Below are 22539 nucleotides of genomic sequence, written 5' to 3'. Positions count from 1 at the left end.
AGGCCACAATTTGGGTATAAGTGCATTACTTTTATATTTACAAGTGGAGGTATTTTTCACTTTATTTGCACAATGCACTGCAAGAATCACTTAGTTTTCCTATACAGTTTATTCCTTACTGGATGGATTCACAAACAACATACAGAACACACTGAGGCATTTGACACGCACGCCTGTCATGCAATAGTCAGGCTGAAAGCAGAGTTGTGTCGGGAAAAGAGCCAAAGTCAGTTTATGACAGAACACCTTTATAGCTCCTCACTCTAAACATTTCATTAATCAATAATTAAGAGAGACTCTATAAAATTGCCCGTAGGTGTGAGTGTGAATGGTTGTTTGTTTGTATGTGCCCTGCGATTGGCTGGCAACCAGTTCAGGGTGTACCACGCCTCCTGCCCGATGACAGCTGGGATAGGCTCCAGCACCCCCGCGACCCCCGTGAGGAGAAGCGGCTCAGAAAATGGATGGATGGACAATTAAGAGAAATGACAACTTCATATTGTGTCAGCTTTGTTGGTCACAATGTATGTAGGGAGAAGCGGCGGCAAGCATTTTCATACAAACCGAACAAACTTACATGCAGGTATTAATAAAACTTACTTTTAAGTCAAGACACGTTGGAAGCAGCAGCAGACGCACATTTATCACACCATCAAGTCATTTTCATTTCCAAAGCTTATCTTTGTTACATGACGGAACAACTGGCAACACACACACACACACACTCGTGCAAACACCCAGCATTGCGGAATCATTGTTAACCCCATTAAATTACATTCAAACAATCATTGATACAATTAAATATGCATGAGCTTTCTTTTTAAAACCCATATACACATTTCATTCATATGTTCAGAACAAGTTGATGATACAATTTCAAAAAGTGACACATTGTACACAAACATTTTATCTTCATCAATAAGTGATTCATGAGTCTACTTAAGCTTTGGCTTTAAGCTTCAAATGGATAACGTGGTTACCATGGTAACACGGCCCACCGCATCAGTGGACACAGGAGCAGGAACGCCACAGCCATGGATCACATCGATGGGCGTGCATTTTTACATTACATATTTAATAGTTCATCACAAATAAAAATTCATAATCTTAACCTAACCTAATTTGTCCTAAATGCGTGTACACGCACATTTCCCCCATCAAGGAGTCTGTGAAGTGCGAGCCCAGACACAGTAAACTTGAAATGAACGCCACATTGCACACACCGCTGGAGTGTGTCGCTCTACTTGGCACAACACCACAAAAGCCTTGAAGGGAAACAGGCAGCAGCGCACACTGGATGCGGAAACAGCACCCGACGACAGTGGAGCTTGGCGATGCTCGACCGTGAGCGGAAACGAGCATGTTCCTGCACGCGCTATCATTTAGTATGCCCCTCACAGCAAGCATCAGCTTAGACTAAACATGCTTATGCAAACGAAGAATTTGCCCATTTGGCCAACTTGATTTCTTGATTGATCCTATCGTGTTTATGAACGCACGGGGGGGATGGTTGGGGGGACCTTGGGGCGGTGGGGGATTGGACAGCAAACCCACGAGAGCAAGACGATAAGAACAATTGGGAACTACTGGCAAAGCAAACATTCACATTGGTGCATTACATCTAGAGTCAGCTGATCATGAACCACCACCATGACCTCTTTAGTTGAGGTCACGAGAAGCCAAACAAAGTCAAAACCACTTGAGCACCTTGCATGTGCACATCCTTATCAGTATTATTATCAGTAGTATTATTAACAGCTCAACACACAAATACATTCAATGATTTTCTTTTCTGTTCAACATCCAAGATTTCTGCACATCGGCTTCTGGTGTCATTGAAGGTTGCATGATGTAGAAACAAGGTGTCCCCGAAAAGTCTCATTTCAGTCTGAAGGCGGTTTCGGTCGTGTCGTTTCTAAAAGTTGGCTGTACTCTGCTGCGTGCAAGCAACGTGTAGACACTGTTTATGACAAAATGACATCATTGTAGGCTCTTTCATTAGCACAGCAGGCCAGTGGAGGAGCGATGCGAGTGACACCGCTTCGAGAAAAAAAATGCACAGTAAGGAAACGCAAAACAGCTAATCCTTACCGCCTACGCCACAATCAGGACAGCGGGTGCCGCCAGATAAGACGACGGCATCTCCTGACTCGCGGCGGTCAAGGTTAGGGGCCGGAAAAGATCATCAGATGCCTGGCGATTCTGCTTCAGGAGTCGTACACTTAACATCCCGTCTTCCTAAAGCGGCACGACCACAAGCGATTACAAACTCCAAATGCGCGCTCGTACAAAAACCACGCTGTATCCTGTGGGTTGGATATCATTGGCGTTGGGTGGAATACTTGCATGTCCAAAACCATTACTTTTCAGGAAAACAAAATAACTACGTCTTTATTAACGCTGCATCATCAAAGAGCAAGCAATTTACAACGCTCAGTCATTTGGAAGAATAACAGTCCCACGTGTGGACTGAACAACAGTATCAATTGGTGAAAAACTATTAAATTTAACACATTTGGGTAAGTCACTGATCGTGTAGTGGTACACTCGCCTGACTTTGGTGCGGGCAGCGTGGGTTCAGTTCCCACTCACTGACGGTGTGAATGTGAGTGCGAATGGTTGTCCCTGTCTATAAGTGCCCTGCGACTGACTGGCGACCAGTTCAGGGCGTAGTCCGCCTTTCGCCCAAAAATCAGCTGGGATAGGCTACGGCGCAGCGCCCCGCGACCTTTACCGGGAATAAGCGGTGTTGAAAATGGATGGATAGACGGACCAAATTTGGCCCGATGCCCACAATATGTACTCTATATACACGTGCGCACAAAAATGATTCACAAAAGTTCTTCTAAAAAAAATGTACATCTTTAACAACTGGCCACAACTTTAGGACCAATTATCATGTATACCTCTCTGACATTTTCAATCCAAAAAGTATTTTATACATTTTTTTTTTAAATCACTACGCATGCTACTTTGTGCTGAAAACAATCGGAGCTGGCACGCTGACATCTAATTATGTTAATGTTGCAACCTACATCGGCAGTGTGCCAGCACGCATGTTCTCAGGAAAAAGGCTATTTCGGTGGGTGAGGCTCTCAAAAAGGAAAGGAGAATACATTTGTGGACAATATGGAAAGGGGGGAAAAGGAATGCTGTGTGAAAGCAGCTTCAAGTTGCTGGCCATGCAGCTGCAAATTTTACCTCACCGGGCCACGAGAGGGAAGCAAAGTAACCTGCTCAAAACAACAGTCCAAATTCCAATTTGTCTGCTAGATGACTTTGGGTGTGTTTTATCGGCTGTTCCAACCTGAGAGCGAGCGGTTTGACTTCTGCTTGTGGGGCTTTTCCTTCTCCCTCTTCACCTTGGGCATGATCTTAAGCTTTATGCTCCTTTTACTACTGGGACGCACCAACCCCTGGATGCACACACAATCACATGTGGCACAACACACACAAGCACTTTGCACATATTATTCTTTTAAAAGATCTTTTTAAACATAGGACAAAAAACAGTGGGTATAAAAGGGAAGAACGTTTTTATTGACTCAGTTTGGTTTGGATGTTTGGACAGTAAACCGCCTAATTGTGCATTCTATTTTTTGAATTTGGTGTGCCAGGACCTGAGGAAGGCTCCTTAGAGCTGAAACGCTGTCGAGGCACACCGTTTGGTCGACAAAAAAAGATTTTTGGGGGATTTTTTTGTTTTTTTGTGGGTTTTGGTTATGATTAGAAATACATTACAAATTCATACCTATTAATAAATAGCACATCTAAAAGAAAAAAATATTACATAAATAACAAAGGCGACTCTATACAATTCATTTGGAATTAAAAAAGAAAATTAAAACACAGATGAGGGTTAGGGTTAGAAAAGTGAAAGTGGCCCACTATGACCGGCGGGGCCAGCAGGCACGCCGCCAGGAATGGGGAAATGGAGACGGGAGATGGCGCAGGGGGATGGACCAACCTAACCTAACCCCAAAAAGTATAAAATTATCACACTGATATCAGGTTCCTAATTTATCAGATCTAAATACCATTCCAAGACTGTGACCAAACAGAGGACAAAATGCTCATCAGCGTCACCATAATCTGATGTCGTAGCACAGCCAACAGGTTGAACTGGTCCTGTGTGGCCTTGCCTTTTCCCACAGACTACTCAGTGTTGCAAGAAACCATTTACCTGAGCCAATAAGCGGCCACACTTTTTGTGTACTCCTCTTTTGACTCATTGAAAGAAGAAAAAAAATTGAGGTGACAGTGGACCACTGACTTGTAGATGAATACAGCACAGCTTTTCTTTTTACCTTTTTCTGTTTGGGCCAGAAAGACATGTCACCTGCTTTGGTGATTTTGGGCCGGAAGGACAAGTCACCTGCTTTGGTGATTTTGGGCGTCCTGCTGCTTCAAACTGGAGCTCAGGGATTTGGAATTCTGCCAGGAAATTCACAGAGTCACCTAGAAATAACAGAGGAAGCCATTTTGAATGTCACCGTGCAGGTGTGCCGCGGACTGGCCGAATCACAGGGGAATGACTTCACCTTTCCTGTGAGATTTCTTCTCAGTTCAGTTCTATTGTAGACAGAAACTAGATATGTGTGTGTGTGTGTGTGTATATACACGTGTTTAGCCGGTGTGTGATGACACTGGATACGTGGCACATTTCTTAACTTCAACCACTTAATACCAACACACTATTAGGGGGCGAACATGCAAACTTCACACAGTAAGGCAAGACCCCGGATTTGAACCCACGACTTCTTAACTGTGAGGCGGATGTTGTGTACCATCCCGCTTTTTGATGAAAAAAAATACAATAGAATCAGAACTGAATTAACCCATGTGTTTTGTGTGTGTGTGTAGTCACAGCCATTCACCATCACAGGAGTGGCCGTTGCATGCAGGGCTGAAAACTCCATGAAGCGCTTCCAGCAGGCCATCACGTCCATCATATTCCGGAACGTGCGCGTGGACCTCCTTCAAGCACTGAACGCCAGCTTCCACTTTGATGACGAGTCGTTCATCAGTGGTCGGAACATCATCACCACTGGCCTGCAGACTGTCAAGGCCAACAACAGGCAGCAGAACTTTGAAGCAGCTCAGGATAACCTGGGAAAGATTCTACATCCGTTACAGGTTCTGCTCTCCTTCTACTCTCAGAATCTGCCTGCATTTTTAGAGGTTTTTTTTTTTTTTTTTTCTAGACCCAGCTCAAGACCGACCTTTTTAACCTGGCTTTTAACTATTTAATTTTTGTTTCATCATACTTTGAACACTTTTATCCTGTCAAAATTTGTATATTTTCAATGTTTTAATACTATTTCCAACAATCTTAGTTTTTGACTAAAAGCTAGGTTTTAGACAGATGTTTTTTTTATAGGGTGATGATTACTTTTAGTATCTTTCAGTGTTTCCTCAGAGGGAGCCCTTTGCACTGTGAGCTGTAATTGAGCGCAGCCGTGGTCAGTCGCCATTTGTGCCTCTCCCTATGCCACTGCACTACGGCTCCATGCCAGTACTCTGTAGCCGCAATCTGCTGTCTGCTCTCAGTGCAGACGGCTCCCTGAGATGGCATTTGTCACTTAGTTTCTCTGTGCCCAGCCATGGGTCATGACTTTTTTAACTGTACGTGTGCATGTGTATCTGTGTGGGTGTAGGGTGGGAGGGGGTTGATTTTAATTATGTAATGCCTAGATCAGACTACAGGATTTTAGTCCCGATATTGGCTCGATTAGCTATCACAGGTGATTTCCTAGATGGGCCTGACATATTTTGTCAGGAATGACAAAATTTATTGTAGTGTGACTTTATCCACGACCAAGGATTTGGACCTACGATAGACCTACGACACGTAAAAGAAAAGTCTAGCAGGTTTGATTTTTTTGGGATATCTTCCGTGTAGTGTGACATATCAACGACAACTCTCCGAAAGCACACCTCGACATCCACCAATAGGGTTGCATATTGTGAGGGTTAGCACCTCCCATGCTTGCTGTTGTCATCATACTTGCATGCCGTTATTAAAATTTAAAATTTATAAATTTATTTTACCACATCATTTAAGGACCGCTTCAGGAATGGTCACATACTTTTAATATGAACATCCTCTCCCGCGCACCAGTGATGACCACCACACATTGTTCCTTATTTTGTTCTTTTTTTCACCTAACACAATAATACTTTGGTGCAGCACAGTTGTTGTCATCACCATAGTAACAAGTGTATCTGGTCACGTTGACCGGTCACACCTTTTCTGGTTCCACCTCTCCGACAGGGTTTGATTTGGCAAGATAAAGCCCCGTGATCGTAAAAGACGGATGCGGTGTTATCGGAATACATGTGTAGTGTTCCCACTGTTTGACCGAGATACAGCAAGATTTCATGGCAGTAGTCTGACAGAGCAATCGGGAAAGACTAAATTTGTCTGGTAGTCTGATGCAGGGTTAAAGCTCTTTGAGATGCATATCATTGCATGAAAAGTTAATAAGCTTTGATTTGATTGGATTTGAAGAACCGTCAAAGAAACATTTTTTGTCTCGAACCTGAAGGATTTTTACAGCCATAGCAACTGGGTGGAGAACGGCAATGAATTTCCAAATTCCAACCTTATCAGATCAGACACCAGCATCGGCAACATAGCGGGTAAGCAAGATGAGAAGATAACCCAAAGAACCGCGGATCATGTCCCACGAGGAATTGTAAAAATTTCCATTCCGGCAGATGAGAGCAGGGCAACCTGTCGCAGCTGTGATGGAGACGACTGCAGCAACAACATCCTAGAGGACATCATCCAGGAGCAGATACTGACCTCGGGATATTTTGGAATCATTCCAGTGGTGTCCACCAAGCCCAGCGGTAACTGAGGCCTTCAGTTACATGATGGACCACATCCACAAATATGCCCCTTTTCCATTGTACCGGCTCAACCCCCAACCACCCTGGTTCCGCCATGTGTGGTTGCTTTTCCATTGCACTTTTTGGAGGCCGTGCGGTCACAATGGCACAGTTCTTCAGAACCTCCTCCGACCTGGTTCGAAAACACAGGCCGAGGAAGGTCGTGATATCACAGTCACCTGATTGGCCAACTTGTTACTTTCACAATCATGGCGTCTAAAGGCTGCCGCGAACCGAGCGACACAGCCAAACCCGACTGAACTATCACACAATGCGCGTGGTCTAGCGACTCTTTTCATTAGTGGCCGATCAGTCTGCCACTGGTTTTGTCGTGATTCAAAATTTGAATTGCCATCGTAACGTCTCAGCTTACGGCCAATCAAAATGCAGAAAAGCTTTCCCTCAAAGAGAAAAAAACATTTCTGGTTTTAGCGAACCGCCCGGCCCAATCCCTCACAATTTTGATTGGTGCCTGTTGCAATGGAAAAGCAAACGAGGCCGGGCCAGGCCGAGCGAGGCTGGGGCAGAGCGGGGCCAGGCCGTTCCATAACTTGTAAATGGAAAAGCAGTAGTTCCCTGCAGACCCTGATGGGAATTGACTGCTGTGTGAAGGTGGTATTGCCTGCCCCAACACTGTACTTGAGCCCCCAACAGAAGGTTGCCACAGTGGATCACTCTTTGGTGGGAGGGGGACTAAAATTTCCCTTTAAAGGCTTGTGGCATTCTGTTTGGAAGAACAAAAGCTTCCTGCTGTTACTCATACATGACCCATAACTTTTTTCAACAGCATTAAAATATCCCCAAGCAAAGTTACATCATTTTATTTTGAAGCAAAAACTTTTGCACCATAGGTCAACTATTTCTTATGACAATTGAACACATCTTTCTGCATGCTGTAATTCCAAGATGGGTTTTCCTGCTCATACTTGACATTTTCGTCAGGGTCATTCTTGTGCACTTCCTGACATTGGATGTTCTAAATGGGTTGAAGGTAAACAATGTATTTGTTGCACAGGAAAGTGCAGCCATGGAGGAGCCTTGGACCTGACCAGCAGGATTGAGCCCACTGGTGGGATCAACAAAGACATGTTTGATTCAGAACACGGCTTCCTCCACACAGTGGCAGCCAATCTGGCGGTATCGGCAACTAGTGAGATCCTGGAGAACATTCGCCAGGCCACAGGAGATGCGCCATTCCTCCAGTATGCTGCCCTGAGCACAGAAACACACATGCACAGGCACACTCACACTTTTTAGTGCAGTGTTAAGCTTTTATCTCCTTAATCAGGATGTTGGGCATCTCCAGAGGATCCGGGAAAGCCCTCTGCTTCGTGATTGACACCACACAGAGTATGAGCGACGATATTGCGGCCGTGCAGAGTGCCACATCCTCCTTCATAGACAGCCAAGTGGGAACTCTTAATGAACCTTCGTCCTACATTCTCGTGCAATTCAACGATCCAGGTAGGGACTTTGGATGGAGACTGGGAGCAGATGATTGTTCGTTCTCAACACTAACAGACAACAAGATAAGATCACCATGTTTCATTCAGAATTCGGGCCGCTGATTAGGACGAGCGATCCAGAAGTCTTCAAGAACAATATTGATGATCTGTCAGCAAGCGGTGGAGGAGACGAAAGAGAGTTGAGTCTCTCAGGGCTGCAGGTACAATCACTTAAATGAATGTTCTTCACTTCTCAAAGAGAAACAAGATGCAATGAAGCAGAAATGCTCCTCTGACAAGAAGACACCTCATACGCAAGCAAGACTTGAACCACTTGGCTAGGGACAAAACAATGTACATGGGAGTTGTACCAAAAGTGGTTAACTGTACCATATACTGTTATATAACAGAATTGTCATGTGAATGGGACAACCGCACAGTCAAGAAACAGACATACATTAGGAGTCCATCTGTTCCTCAAGATTGTACATATTCCATAGCCGTCATTATTGCATTCCAATCAGCCTATTATACCTTTTTCAGGACTCAGTATATAGCTTTGATGGTGTCTCCCAAGTGACATTTAAACCCTAAAGCTACAATGACTAGCTACTTTCTGAAAGTTTATTACAGGGGAGAAGAAAACCGCGCCAGGTTCTTAAATATTAAGGTGTCTGACCCCCAAATCTGATGTGGAAAACAGCTCCACAGGGAAGGAGTCTGAACAGCGAGTAGCTGTGAGAATGTTAAGCTTTTTAGATGGAGAGTCAATGTGGTGAAGCTCGTAGGTACAGAAGAAAATGTTTTCTTCTTTTCTAGTCACTCTAGCAAACCCGTTCTACACCAAACTCTTAAAGACTTCCTTCCAAAGTCTGACAATAGTGATTAACAAAATCACGAGTGACCAACTCCACACTTTTGTACTTGTACCCTTTGCAATGACAATTTAGATTCTAATTCTTATTCTTCTTTTTCATGTCAAGTTGGTGCTGTCGAATGCTCCACAGAGCTCGGACATCTTCCTCTTCACAGATGCACCCGCCAAAGACCAACAGCTGAAGTCCACTGTAATTGTTCTCATTGAGCGGACTCAATCTGTGGTAAGTGCCACGTGGTCTCACTTTGTGTTGTTTTAAGCTCCTGACGAACCATATCTAACGTCAAAGAGGTGTTTCTCCATCCAGGTGTACTTCCTGATCACAGGAACAGGGGATAACAGACGGCGTCGGCGTTCAAATGGTGACCTGCAGCAGCACAAAAGGATTTCACCATCTGATGTTCAGCTGTACCGAGACATGGCCCAGGCCGCGGGAGGTCTGGTGATAGAAGTGGAAAATGACAAACTCTTGGAAGCCACCAGCATCATCGGGCAGATGTCCAACTCCTCTGTGGTAGAGCCAGCAAGATGTCTTTGACTTTGTTGCAAGATGTTCAACATGTGTCAAGCTCTGAGTGGTTGATTGCTTCTTTTAGGTGACACTTGTGCAGGCATCCGTGACTCCAACACAGGAAACAGATTTTGAAACATTCACATTTAACGTTGACCAGACCACGAACAATGTCCGACTTCTCATTACAGGAAATCCTACTCGCATCGTACTCGGCAACCCTGAAGGTGAAACACAAATTCAAAACACACAATAATGGTTGACTGATTCTTTTTCTTAGATGTTTGAATGGTGTCACATTGAAAGCCCTTGAGGAAGCTCTTGACGGCAGTCATATTGACAATGTCTTCATTTGTAAGTGTTGCACTTCCTGTGGTGGCACAGTGCCCGACTGGTTCAACCAGTTTAACAGTTCAATCCCCGGCCCCGCCTGTGTGGAGTTTGCATGTTCTCGCCGTGCCTGCGTGGCTTTCCTCCGGGCACTCCGGTTTCCTCCCATATCCCAAAAACACGCATGAATTGGAGACTCTAAATTGCCCGGAGGTGTGAATGTGAGTGCGAATGGTTGATTGTTTCTATGTGCTCTGCGATTGGCTGGCAACCGGTTCAGGGTGTACCCCGCCTCCTGCCTGATGATAGCTGGGATAGGCTCCAGCACGCCCGCGACCCGCGTGAGGAGAAGAGGCTCAGAAAAATGGATGGATGGATGCACTTCCTGTCTTCACAGGCATTAATGTGACAGTCGGTGGCATGGGCGCGGACCGATTGATCTCGTCCTCGCAATCGGTGGGAAACTTCCAAACTTTGGAGCTAAAAACAGAAGTGGGAACTTGGAAAGTGCAAATAGAGGCAACAAATCCATACACGCTGAAGGCCACAAGTGAGCGCTCTGCCAATAGAAATAATCTTAAGACCAAAAAGAAAATGTGTATTTGTAGTTTGTCAAACTATTTTACTTTGAAGATCAGAATCCCCTTGACTTCCTGTTTGACTTTGTGGAGTATATACCCTCAAAGAACACATTTGATGTTCTTGACACACGTCCCACAGCCAGTAAGGGAACTTCCTCTTCCACGATAATGTCATCCACATCAACAAGCCTTCGTAATGAAGTCTCCTTTTCTTTGAAGGCACCAATGGTAGCCTGGTGGTGACGCTAACGGGCAGCGACACGGCTACTGTGACGGAAGTCACTCTGGTTGAGTCGGCGAGTTTGGTAGAGGTTCAGGGGGTCGTGGAGCCGCAGGGGCGTCGCAACTTCCTGGTTCGGTTCGACACGATTCCGTCTGTTCCCTTTGTGGTGCGTGTGAAGGGCAATGTAAACACCACGAGTGGAGAATCCATTTCTTTCCAACGGCAGTCGTCAACCAGCTTCCAGGCATCAAAGCTAACCATTCAGGTGAGTGTCCAGCGCAGTAGGGTGCCAGCAGTGTACCAGCACATCAACCAACAACATGTTTGGTGTGTAAGACACCACAATGGCTGATGGCGTCCATGTATAGGCTGAAGAAGATCGCAACCTCATGCCAGGGATGGTGTTGTCGGTGCCTTTTTCTGTGAACACCGAGGGAACTGGAGGGAATGTCTCAATCCGGGGCACCACCAACAACCCTCTCTACACAGTCAGTGCTCCTAGCACTCTCCTGGTGGAGCCAGGAGTGACTGCCAACGGCACAGTGACACTCTCTGTGCCCCTCGACACACCGTCGGGCACCACGGTCACCCTCGTCATAGAGGCAGAAGACACCGGAGACCTGGACATTAATTACATTGTCCTCAGGATCTCCGTTTTAAATCCAGTTGGTAACCCTGCCGGTCTCATTCCACCTGGCAAAACATAGTCTTAGCACTTCCTGTCTCCTTGCAGGTGATGGACTTCACAGCTCCCGTGTGTGAGGTGCTGTGCATCGTCAACTGCGTACACAACTGCAACACAACCTCGTGGGAGTTGTGGCTGCGCGTGAGCGACGGCACTGAAGGGACTGGTGTGGAGCGGGTCAGCCTCACGCAAGGCAACGGAAAGCTGAACATCAGACCGGCACCTGATGACGCCAATGTCATTCTGGCGACCTACAACGCATCGTGTGACTCGCCTGATGTGGAGCTGCTGGTGGTGGACCGCGTGGGCAATGTGGGCACGTGCGCCTTCAACGCCTTCAACACCACCTCAGGGGGTGTGGCCTCTTCACTCACCCAAACACCCCTCAGCTATGCTGTGCTCACCCTGGCACTCGGAGTCATGCTGAGCCTTAACGTGTGGTAAAGTCCAATCGAAGAACTGTTGCGAGCTTTATAATTGGGGCTAATGATTTGATAGTGCTGAGGTGTGCTCTTTGGGGTTTATCTTTCTCTGGTGGCCAATATACAATGCTACAACTTCAAATGCTTACAATGCTAAGCAAGCATTTTAAAATATGGAAAAAAGAGGAAAACTGCTTTTGTACCCCAAAATTAATGCCCTTTCCATAGACGCATAAGTTTAATATATACACGGTAAGTACTTGAAGGATTGGTTTTAACTGACCTTATGAAATGATAATTTTTTCCAATCATCATATGCTGCTGATTCCATGAAACTAATCTGTGAAAAAGTATCTGCTGACCACTGAAGCCACATTTCAATTTATGAAGAACCTATAGGAGGAAAATGTTGAGATTGTTGCAGCAGATGAATGAACACAAATATAAAAAACACTTTATTCTGTTGTCATGTGTCAAATCTTTTACAGGACTTAACATTTTGCTACAAGTTGAATGCGTTTTCTCTCCTTTGTGTCTATTTACATGTCGTCATGAAGGACTGTGAGATGAGCTGATGTAGAAAATTAAGGGGTTGTTACTTTTTCAAACGTATTCACTGCTGTACTTTCCAAGCAGGAAGTTGTTCATCCCTTTTTCATTGACTTTGTCAGCTTAGCGTGTCCCTCAAACCTTCAGCCCTTGTCCCTATTTGGAAGAAAAACACTAAGTAGAGTTTGACTCTGGGGTTAAAGGTCTGTTAAGTCCACAGTCTCACTGCAATGTGGATTATGTTCCAGCACGGCGCTACCTCAGAGCACTGTGCTGCGGCACCACTGCAGCTTTGCATAGCACTTTACAACCGCTCCCGGAGGGGGCCCCGCATGAGTGTAATCAGTCAGGCCATCCCGTTGGCATACTGGGACAGTTTGTTCTCCAAGTCACAGATTCTCTTCTCCTGAGACGACACTGTCGCCTTCAAGTGCTGGATCTCCTCCAGCAGTCTCTCAAGCAGCTCTGGCTGCACGAGAAAAGGCCAGGACAGGGGAGACAAGGTTGCCAGGAGACAAACGAGATGTGTACGTCGGAGAGGTGGAAACATAGGAGATGAAACGGGGAAGGTAGGATACAGGGGAAAAGGACACAGGGAGACAAAGAGAGAAGGATAGTGACAGAAAGCAAGTTACAAAAGTCAAAGTTCAAGGCCAGATACTTAGTGCAAAGTGAAGAGAAAGTGAAAATGTGAAACAAGTACTATTGTGACACTTGTTACTGTGGCACCCGTGACATAGCAAAACGTAGCATTGATGAGACATTCATTCATTTTATTCTGCTTGTTCTTATATACTGAAAACGGTACTCAACGCGCACGTGCGACGAAGGACTGACCGGCAGTCTGGCGGCATCGCACGTGGACATGCTGCGGCGGGGGACGGGCCTGGAGTCCAGCAGGTTCTTCCTGGACACTTTGAGCTCCCGACTCTTTGGTGGCACGTAGCCCTCCTTCATGGACACCAGCACGGGGTCTTGGTCGCGCCCCTCCAACCACTCCTCGGGTTCCATGGCGGGCTCCGGGCCGGCCGTGTCCGGATACAGGTCGTCCTGGAAGAGGTCCGACTGCGCAGCGACATTTGATGAAGTCATCAAGTTTTACCGCAACTCAGAGTATGCGTGAAGCTGGATCAGGTCTGGCAGGACTTACTTTTCTAGGCACAGTCATTGTGATGGGCTCACACTTCTTGTCATGTAGCTTGTACAACCTTCAGGCAAACACAAAGCAGACAACTCAGACTACTTATGCTCAAAATCTGCAGTTTTTTTCGACCTCCACACGTGTCAACATTTTGCTCGTCGTATGGGCTCACCTGGCGATCTCACACTTGCTGACATCCACACCCCTCTTGGGCATGAAGCCCATCCCCCGCTGCGGCTCTTTGCTGCTGAAGGTGTTGAGGTAGTGCACGTAGGGCGGTTCCTCTGTGATCTCAAAGTAACGGATGCTGCTGTCTCCCTGCGAACACACACAGACAATGCAATTAATCAACTCAGTTAATGTGCATGTTGTGGAAACAGAGACGTTACCTTGCCGCACAAGTACACCATATTGGCGTCTGGGTCGTAATACGGTAACAGGACGCCATTACTCGTGTCCAACTCTAACAGTGCGATCGGCTCCTCAAAATTGGTCTGAGGAAGATGAATAGTTAATTTCACTGGTGTAGATTTCATTTGGAATTCCATAGACTAAATATTTAATTCCACACCTTTAATATCTTTTTTTTTTAAACGTACAACACTTGACTATTCTTGCTACTGTTCACATTCACTTCTAAAACATGCATAGTATCAATTAATTCATGCACAGTTTACATCTGCATATATACCATTTCATATATTCATTTGCCACATACCGGGTCCCAGAGTCCGAGCTCCCTCTGGCTCATCCTGGTAAATCCTGTGGTGAAGATGTTCCCGTCTCTAGTGAAGATGGCCCTCATGGGTCGGATGCCCTCATGAGGAGCCAAGCGTTCCTGTGGGTCACGCGGTTGTGCACATGGGTCACGCTAATAACGGCCCTTCTCCCTCAACTTGGACCATTCCCAGCGGCCGCCACTCACCGCCACCACGTCGGCCTTGCGGGGGTCACATACGCGCAGGCGGCGGTCCTTGCAGGTGGTGCAGAACAGGCTTCCGTTCCTGTTCCAGCTGATGCTGTAGATGAGGTCAGGGTGGTCGTCCATGGAGATAAGCGGCTCCCCCGTTCCCACATTCCAGACGATTATCAGGTTGTCACTGGCTGCAAAAAGAAGGGCGTATTGACTCAATTCCGTATGAATGATCTTGTGTGTGTGTGTGTGTGTGTTGTACCCGCAGTGAGTAGTATGTTGCGTGTGGTCGGGTGCCAGCTGACAATGCCAACGCGCTTAGAGTGACCCTCCAGTACGACAACAGGGTCAGTGAGGGGGCGCACCAGCGAGTGATCGGGAATCTGCCACACCTAGATGGATGGCACAATTGTGGAAAATAAATACAATATAGTCACATTCCAATTCCATCCATCCATGCATTTTACATAACTTATGTTCACATTTCTTAGCTACATAAAGGCCACCAGTTCAGGGTGTACCCCGCCTTTCACCCACAGTCAACTGGGATAGGCACAAGAACGCCTAGTGAGGATTAGCGGTACGGAAAATGAATGAATGAATGAATAAAAGCTCTTCTAAATTACATGCGTGCGTGCACACACAAACACACACACACACACACGCACACAAACAGATGAAACAGAATGACATCACACTGGTTTTCTCTCTGTAGCTGCCAAGATTGGACAGCTGCAACTCTACAAACATACACACACACACACACACACACACACACACACACACAATCAGCTGTTGCCATCAGAGACATTAATTCAGCCACGCACAAATTCTTGCCATGTTTTTATGGAAAGCAAATTGTCCCATACGCACCTCTCTGTGTAACAAACAAATACAGTAGGTTGACATAGTAACCATGACAAAAACATTTAGATGTTACACAAAAACAGCAGGTCTATCAATTTTCCCATCTTTGCAGAATGCAGAATTTTGGATATATATCTTGGCTCTCAGTAGATATTCATGCGAGTGTGTGCGTGCATGTTGGTTACCATGGCGGTGCAGTCCTCTGAGCCACTGGCCAACATGTTATCGTCATGGGGACACCAGTCGATATCGAGAACGGGTCCAGAGTGTCCGATGACCAGAGGGTAGTTCTTGTCCACGCGACCCATCTGCAGAATACAAGACAACCTCAGCAGACCTCCATCAAGGTCAAGAGTCCTCATTCCAGATCGGGTGTCCTTCATTTCTATGGTGTCTGTCCCCCGTTATACCACTTTTGTATACTGTGAACGTGGATCAACATTACTAACACACACACACACACACAAACACGAGAATAGTATTTATAGACAAGTGGTGAGGCGTTGAAAGGGGACTTTTTCCATGTGTGCCATGAGGGTGCAGAGGTGGTGGAAACCTCCTGGGGGTGGAGGTGGCATGGCCAGTATTAATAGGCTGAAACAAGTCCCGATTTTAGTCACGTATAGGAGCCATTACAAGTGTTAGCCTTTGTGTGTCTTGCTGTCATTGGGAGCTATCTTTGACTGCTCAGACTTTGCACTTTTTCTTAGTACTGTATGTCATTCCCTTGCCCATTGCAGGCAAATTGACATTGGAACACTGTTGCTTAATTGGCACCTGGCAAGAAGTTTTTCTTTACTCGACTGTATTTCAGTGCCAGTTTGAGAAGCTTTATGGCCGTCACACTGTTCCAACGCATAGTATAATTGCAGCTATCCATAGCAAGTTTAAAGGATCCGTTCTTGACAAATCGCGCAATGAAAGGCCTGATGATTACTACCGTCACTAATTAAAACACTGAACTCCAAGAGCAGGCGTTTGCGCACAGCGAGGGAAAGTCCCTCTGGAGGGCCATCCAGAGACTGGAACTCGGCATCAAAAAAAGCTTGATTCAGCAGATCTTCAAAGAGCAATAAAGCTTTACCCGTACTGACTTCAGGTTGTTCAGAGACTTTAGGTGGAAGATTACGATGCCCAACGACCTTGTCGGTTTGTCAAGAACATATCCTGCTTTGAGAAAGTTGCCATGGATAGGATTAATTGCACTACACGTTGGAGCAGAGTGACAGCCATAAAGCTTCTCAAAGTGGTGCAGAACTGCAGTCGGGGAGAGAAAAAAATTGTTGCCAGATGCCAATTAAGCAACACTGTTCCAATGTCAACTGATCAGCTACAGTGTGGGCAAGAGAATGATATGCTTATAAAAACTACAAAGCCTAAAATTGTCAAATGCTGATGGCCTCACATCTGTCAGAATGACACCTGAAAATAAATAGAAAAAAAGGAAGTGTATAATGGTGTGCATGTGTATGCTGTAGATGAGGTCACTATAGGAAAGTAACAGCTCATTCATTCAGCTTCAAATCAACTGGTGGTCTCGAGGAGACTGTGACCTGCTCACGGGGAGCTGTGGCTGGGGTTGAGAGGCTCTCTCAAACTCTACCAGCCGGGCCATCCCACGTACTGACCTTTGCGAGGGGAATGACAAGGAACGCTCCACCCCCGCTTGACTCCACGATAACGGCCAGGAACTTGGGGTTGACGGCGCAGAAGGAACTGTCCCACGTCACCTTAGAGACGCGGATGTCATCGTAGCTCTGCTCGGCCTTGACAGACTGGCCGAAGACATGGCGGAACTTACTCTGCCGCACGATGCTGCGACTCATGGCTGCAGGTGGGGTCATGGAGAAAGAACAGCATTCAAAAGTTCATTAAGCACAAGTTCATCACCACATCGGGATGTGTGCACGTATTGAGGATCTTCCACAAGCTTTTATGACACTTTCTTCTGTTCAATAACAAAAACTGCTTGATTCATTGCAAAGGTCATGAGTTAATGTACAAGCACACAGACAAACAAAGAATGTGATTACCACCCACTGTGCTGCAGAACAGTGTGCCATGAGTGCTCATCGGGTGTGCCGTGAGAAGTGAGGAATTTTTTATTTAAATGGTCCTATATTTACTCTCTTTGGTTTTCTAACAATACCAGCAACCAAATGCATCGGCAGAACAGTGAAATGCCCATTCACTAGATGGCAGAAGGTGCAATTCACCTGTATTTCCACCTGTCACCATTCATAAGTACATTGGGTACGGAAAGTATTCAGACCCCTTCAAATTGTCACTTTTTTATATTGGTGCCATTTGCTAAAATCATTTAAGTTCATTTCCCCCCCCCCACACTAATGTACACACAGCACCCCATATCGACAGAAAAAAAAACAGAATTGTTGACATTTTGGCAGATTTATTAAAACAAAAAAACTGAAATATCACACAGCCATAAATATTCAGACCCTTTGCTCAGTATTTATTAGAAGGACCATTTTGAGCTAATACAGCCATGAGTCTTTTTGGGAATGATGCAACACCTGGATTTGGGGATCCTCTGCAATTCTGTCAGGTTCGGTGGTGAACGTTGGTGGGCAGCCATGTTCAGGTCTTTCCAGAGATGCTCAATTGGGTTTAAGTCAGGGCTCTGGCTGGGCTATTCAAAAACCGTCATGGAGTTGTTCTGAAGCTACTCCTCCTGTATGTTATGTGTGCTTAGGGTCATTGTCTTTTTTGAAGGTGAACCTTTGCCCCAGTCTGAGGTTCTGAGCACTCTAGAGAAGGTTTTGGTCCAGTGTATCCCTGTACTTGGCCGCATTCATATTTTCTTCCATTGCAACCAGTCTCCCTGTCCCTGCAGCTGAAAAACACCCCCACAGCATGATGCTGCCACCACCACGCTTCACTGTTGGGACTGTATTGGACAAGTGATGAGCAGTGCCTGGTTTTCTCCACACATGCCACTGAGGAATTAAGGCCAACAATTTCTATCTTGGTCTCATCAGACCAGAGAATCTTATTTCTCCCCATCTTGGAGTCCTTCAGGTGTTTGTTAGCAAACTCCATGCGGGCTTTCATGTGTCTCACACTGAGGAGAGGCTTCTGTCGGGCCACTCTGCCATAAAGCCCCGACTGTTGGAGGGCTGCAGTGATGGTTGACTTTCTAGAACTTTCTTCCATCTCCCGACTGCATCTCTGGAGCTCAGCCGCACTGATCTTTGGGTTCTTCTTTAGCTCTCTGACCAAGGCTCTTCTCCCCCTATCGCTCAGTTTGGCCGGACGGCCAGCTCTAGGAAGGGCTCTGATCGTCCCAAACGTCTTCCATTTCAGGATTATGGAGGCCACGGTGCTCTTGGGAACCTTAAGTGCGTCAGAATGTTTCTTGTAAACTTGGCCAGATCTGTGCCTTGGCACAATTCTGTCTCTGAGCTCTTCAGGCAGTTTCTCTGACCTCATGATTCTCATTTGCTGTGACATGCACTGTGTGCTGTAAGGTCTTTTACAGACAGGTGTGTGGCTTTCCTAATCTAGTCCAATCAGTATAATCAAACACAGCTGGACTCCAATGAAGGTGTAGAACCATTTTAAGGATGATCAGAAGAAATGGACAGCGCCCGAGTTAAATATAGGAGTGTCACAGCAAAGGGTTTGAATACTTATGGCTGTGTGATAGTTCAGTTTTTCTTTTTTAATAAATCAGCAAAAATCTCAACAATTACATTTTTTTCTGTCAATATGGGGTTCTGTGTGTACATTAATGAGGAAAATAATGAAATTAAATGCTTTTAACAAATGGCTGCAATATAACAAAGAGTGAAAGATTTAAAGGAGTCTGAAAACTTTCCGTACCCACTGTAAAGATGGAAAACAAAAGGACATACACTGGACAAACGAGTTACATCAACTCCTTCTGTTGTCTCGTCATGCGTACAGTGGTGCCTTGAGATACGAGTTTAATTTGTTCTGTGCCTACACTCTTACTCAAAACACTCATCTCACACCATCTTTCTCCATTCCAAATGAAGAAAATGACCTGTAACCCGTTCCACTCGCCCTGAAAAACCCAATGAAGAAATTTGTAGGTTTCTTGTATCAAAAATAGCCATATATAATATTGTTCTTCATAAAAAAAACATAAGTTAACAAAAAAAACGAATAGAATTTAAAGAATTTACCCGTTTGCGCATCATGATTAATTCATTGTGGCTCCTTCTGGTGTGTCTACCATGGTCACCAGGGGGCAGTATAATACACTCATGGATACACAAACGAAGAGTTTAGTAAATACTTTCAAGTAACCCTGTAAACTGTTGTAATATTTAGTTTTCTTAGTTTTTTTAGTTAGTAGTTGGTTTATGTGCTTGTTTCAAATGTGTTTTTATTATTTTGTTTAGTTTGACACTAAATCTCAACTGGCAGTGATAAACAGCTTGAAGTCTCCTTTTGGAAAAACTCGCAAGTCAAGGAAAAAAAGTGTGAACGATGTCTCATATCTCGAAAAACCCGTAAGTAAGGTCACTCTTATCTCAAGGCACCAGAGTATATAGCATGTCTGTCATGAAAGTCACCCGCTTTTTTTATCTAGATGTCTTTTGTTGGTCCCGGTGTGTGGTTCTCATGCTTACTTACGACACGTTTGTGCAATGTCTGTCCTCGCATACGTCCTGTGCCTTTCCTTTTTTTGTCCCCAACATTGTTAGTCCACTGTATGTCCTGCACTTGTTATGTGTGTGTGTCTTTTGTGGGTTTTTATGACCTGTCTGTCGTGTATGTCCAGTACATTGTCCCACGAACTAAGGGTATAACTCTTCCCAAAAAAGAGAAGATGGTCTATATCAGAGCCTGATATAAACTGAGATATTAATAGACGATTGTCACTAGCTCACATTGACCTCAACACAAGTGCACGGACACACACACACACGTGAAGTCTCTCATTTGAATTAAAACAAACTGATGAAACCGTCGTAAAGACGTTTTACTATGATAGGATAACAATCCCTTTCCACAAAAACTTGGATTATGTCTAGCAGTGCACAGAGGTCAAGCCTTTATCTCATGCAACATTCAGCACGGCATCTTCACTCACCAACTGTTAATGAGATCAGTTAGGTGATTGATGATTGAAGTGAAACAACGTCTTTCATGCAACTACTTCCTGCTCTTTGTTTTGACCGGGAGTGAAACGTGATACAGTATTTGACTATCATTCGTCCACTTTGGGACACACAAACTGATTTACAGTTACTTTATATTCCTAAAAAATAGGAATGTTAAAGGAAAAGCCTCAGGTAATGTTAGTAATGTTAGTAATGTTAGTTGCTCCTCCCCCTCCCCGTGTGAGCGAGTGCTTCCTTCCTAATTTAGACATGCAAGTGCATAGGCCCCCGCAACCCCATCTCGCTAGTCCTAAATAGTCCCGGGACCGAGCCAGTGCATTGTGCTGCGGTCAAGTCGGCGCACAACATGAGTGTACGTTCTACCGAGGGAGGGGTAGGGGGGCATCAGTGCAAGACCTTCCTCACTACATGTCGTCAACATTCAGTTTTGCTCCTTAAAGTATACCTTTCTCCCCAAATTTGTGAGCCGGCTGCAAGAAACACAAGCATACACCAGCAGGCAAAGGTGGGCCACAAAGAAAGCTCACCTCAGGTTTTGGGGAGACCCCTGTACCCTGACCGGACCGGAGATGTTGCTTGTGGTTCTGGTTCTAGTGCGGGCCCGCTGAGGCGACTGCGTGTGTCCTCCCCACACAACGACAGAAGAGGCGGGCAGAGGACGACGGCTGGACTGGGTGGGTGGGTGATGAGGGGGTGGGTTGGGTCACCGTCTATTTTGGAAGCTGCTCCTTGTGTTCGGGGAAATGGGACGCGTCACTGTCCGTTGACCAGCAGGCGGGTGCTTCTCGTCGTGAAGGCGGTGAGAGGGCCCCACTCGGGTCCAGCTGATGATGATGATGATGATGATCAGCTGGAAGCTTCTAGTGCAGGGGCGGGCCGAGTAAGCAGGTCACAAACTGCCCACCAAGCATAAAAATAACATAGTTTAATACTGTATTCATTTAATATTTTAAAACAATCACTTTGTTACGTTAGTCATTATAACTACATTATAGATTTTGAAAATGAGCATGAATTTCTGTAGTCAAACTTCAATATTTGACCATTTTTGGAAAAAAGACAAAAGTGCCCCCTATGTAGCAGTTAGTCCAGCCTTCTTGTGCGATCAAATGCATTTGGGAAAGTGACGACGGTCAGTGACTACAACCATTTCGGTTTCAAAACACTGCTCATAACCAGCTGCCCCAACTTGTACTGCACCTTCTTAAAAATAAAATTGCACGAGTCCGCCTTTAAACGTCCCGGTTTCCGATAAGCCAGGACACTTAAGCACGCGACACTCACTCCCGGACACACAGGTAAGGCATTAATAATGATAATAATGACCTGCTTCCATGCTTGAAGGGCACAACTGCAAAAATCCAGGCGTCTCTGATTTATTCAGACAAAAAGGCTTTTTGAAAAAGCCCAACAGTTAGCCTTGTGCGTTCACAAGACACTAGGTGGTGCTAAACGCAATCAGTTGAAGAAGCGATGGCGAGATGTCAAACTACAGTATTGTTTACGATGTTAAATTCGGTTTTTTTGGGGGGGGCGGCTTTAACACTGTACCTGGACCCCCCCCCCCCCCCCCCTGTTGAGTCGATTGCATGAGTCTGACATAGGTAGCCTTACCTCAACAGTAGCCTATGAAGATACATTTTATTCATGTTGTGTATTCCTCTCCACTGCACTTTGTTGCTTTTAAAAATAGGAGTATGTGATGCACAGATTATTAGCTTCAACTAATTTGCAGTCTTGCTCTAGAATACAATGAAAGAATGTATTAAATACAAATAAAAATGCAATGAAACAATACAATTAATAAATACCATTAGTAAATCAAACTGTTTAAAATTGTGGCCCTCTGACAAAACCCCTGGCCCCCGATCACCTAGTAAAATGGAATGATTCGTCCACATGCCCTGCAATTGGCTGGCAACCAGACCAGTTCAGGGTGCGCCCTGCCTCTCGCCCAGAGTTTTCTGAGATAGGCGCCAGCACGACT

The 22539-nt window shown here is 45.4% G+C and overlaps 2 protein-coding genes and 1 long non-coding RNA gene across 6 annotated transcripts; 1 reads left to right on the top strand and 2 right to left on the bottom strand.

Moving 5' to 3' along the window:
* Positions 1–217: 217 nt before the first annotated feature.
* LOC133415686 (uncharacterized) lies at positions 218–4713 on the bottom strand. Its single transcript, XR_009770162.1, has 3 exons — positions 3308–4713; positions 2092–2238; positions 218–1960 (listed from the first exon to the last, which is right to left on the bottom strand). It is a non-coding gene; the product is annotated as an uncharacterized LOC133415686 (long non-coding RNA).
* On the top strand, positions 4164–12433 carry LOC133415684 (von Willebrand factor A domain-containing protein 7-like). Of its 2 annotated transcripts, XM_061701941.1 has the most exons (15): positions 4164–4548; positions 4864–5136; positions 6549–6642; positions 6721–6855; positions 7910–8096; positions 8183–8358; positions 8448–8560; positions 9323–9439; positions 9524–9730; positions 9813–9954; positions 10455–10607; positions 10691–10780; positions 10858–11126; positions 11230–11526; positions 11595–12433. In XM_061701941.1, exons 1-15 carry the CDS (start codon positions 4333–4335, stop codon positions 11988–11990), a joined length of 2865 nt encoding a protein of 954 aa, XP_061557925.1. In that variant the 5' UTR covers positions 4164–4332; the 3' UTR covers positions 11991–12433. The 2 variants fall into 2 exon arrangements, with proteins under 2 accessions (XP_061557925.1, XP_061557926.1); XM_061701942.1 differs by lacking the exons at positions 10455–10607; positions 10691–10780.
* On the bottom strand, positions 11292–21698 carry coro6 (coronin 6). 3 transcript variants are annotated; one of them, XM_061701943.1, is made up of 11 exons: positions 21080–21696; positions 17067–17266; positions 15624–15746; positions 14834–14963; positions 14584–14762; positions 14377–14496; positions 14048–14152; positions 13831–13976; positions 13668–13725; positions 13355–13582; positions 11292–12986 (listed from the first exon to the last, which is right to left on the bottom strand). In XM_061701943.1, exons 2-11 carry the CDS (start codon positions 17262–17264, stop codon positions 12864–12866), a joined length of 1410 nt encoding a protein of 469 aa, XP_061557927.1. In that variant the 5' UTR covers positions 17265–17266; positions 21080–21696; the 3' UTR covers positions 11292–12863. The 3 variants fall into 3 exon arrangements, with proteins under 3 accessions (XP_061557927.1, XP_061557930.1, XP_061557928.1); XM_061701944.1 differs by having other exon boundaries at positions 12862–12982; positions 21080–21697; XM_061701946.1 differs by lacking the exon at positions 14048–14152 and having other exon boundaries at positions 21080–21698.
* Positions 21699–22539: the final 841 nt, after the last annotated feature.

The sequence above is a fragment of the Phycodurus eques genome, chromosome 17 (genome assembly GCF_024500275.1).
Source record: "Phycodurus eques isolate BA_2022a chromosome 17, UOR_Pequ_1.1, whole genome shotgun sequence".
NCBI lineage: Eukaryota > Metazoa > Chordata > Actinopteri > Syngnathiformes > Syngnathidae > Phycodurus > Phycodurus eques.
Note: the sequence above shows the minus strand (reverse complement) of the source record. Positions and strands in the feature narration are given on the sequence as shown.

Coding starts and splice junctions, on each gene's coding strand:
- LOC133415684 (XM_061701941.1), top strand. CDS start 4,333: ATGTCACCTGCTTTGGTGATTTTGGGCCGGAAGGACAAGTCACCTGCT. Junction 5,137..6,548: donor AGATTCTACATCCGTTACAG/GTTCTGCTCTCC, acceptor TCGAACCTGAAG/GATTTTTACAGCCATAGCAA. Junction 9,731..9,812: donor AGATGTCCAACTCCTCTGTG/GTAGAGCCAGCA, acceptor TGCTTCTTTTAG/GTGACACTTGTGCAGGCATC.
- coro6 (XM_061701943.1), bottom strand. CDS start 17,264: ATGAGTCGCAGCATCGTGCGGCAGAGTAAGTTCCGCCATGTCTTCGGC. Junction 15,747..17,066: donor TTGTCATTCCCCTCGCAAAG/GTCAGTACGTGG, acceptor TGTATTCTGCAG/ATGGGTCGCGTGGACAAGAA. Junction 14,497..14,583: donor GCAAGGCCGACGTGGTGGCG/GTGAGTGGCGGC, acceptor CGTGACCCACAG/GAACGCTTGGCTCCTCATGA.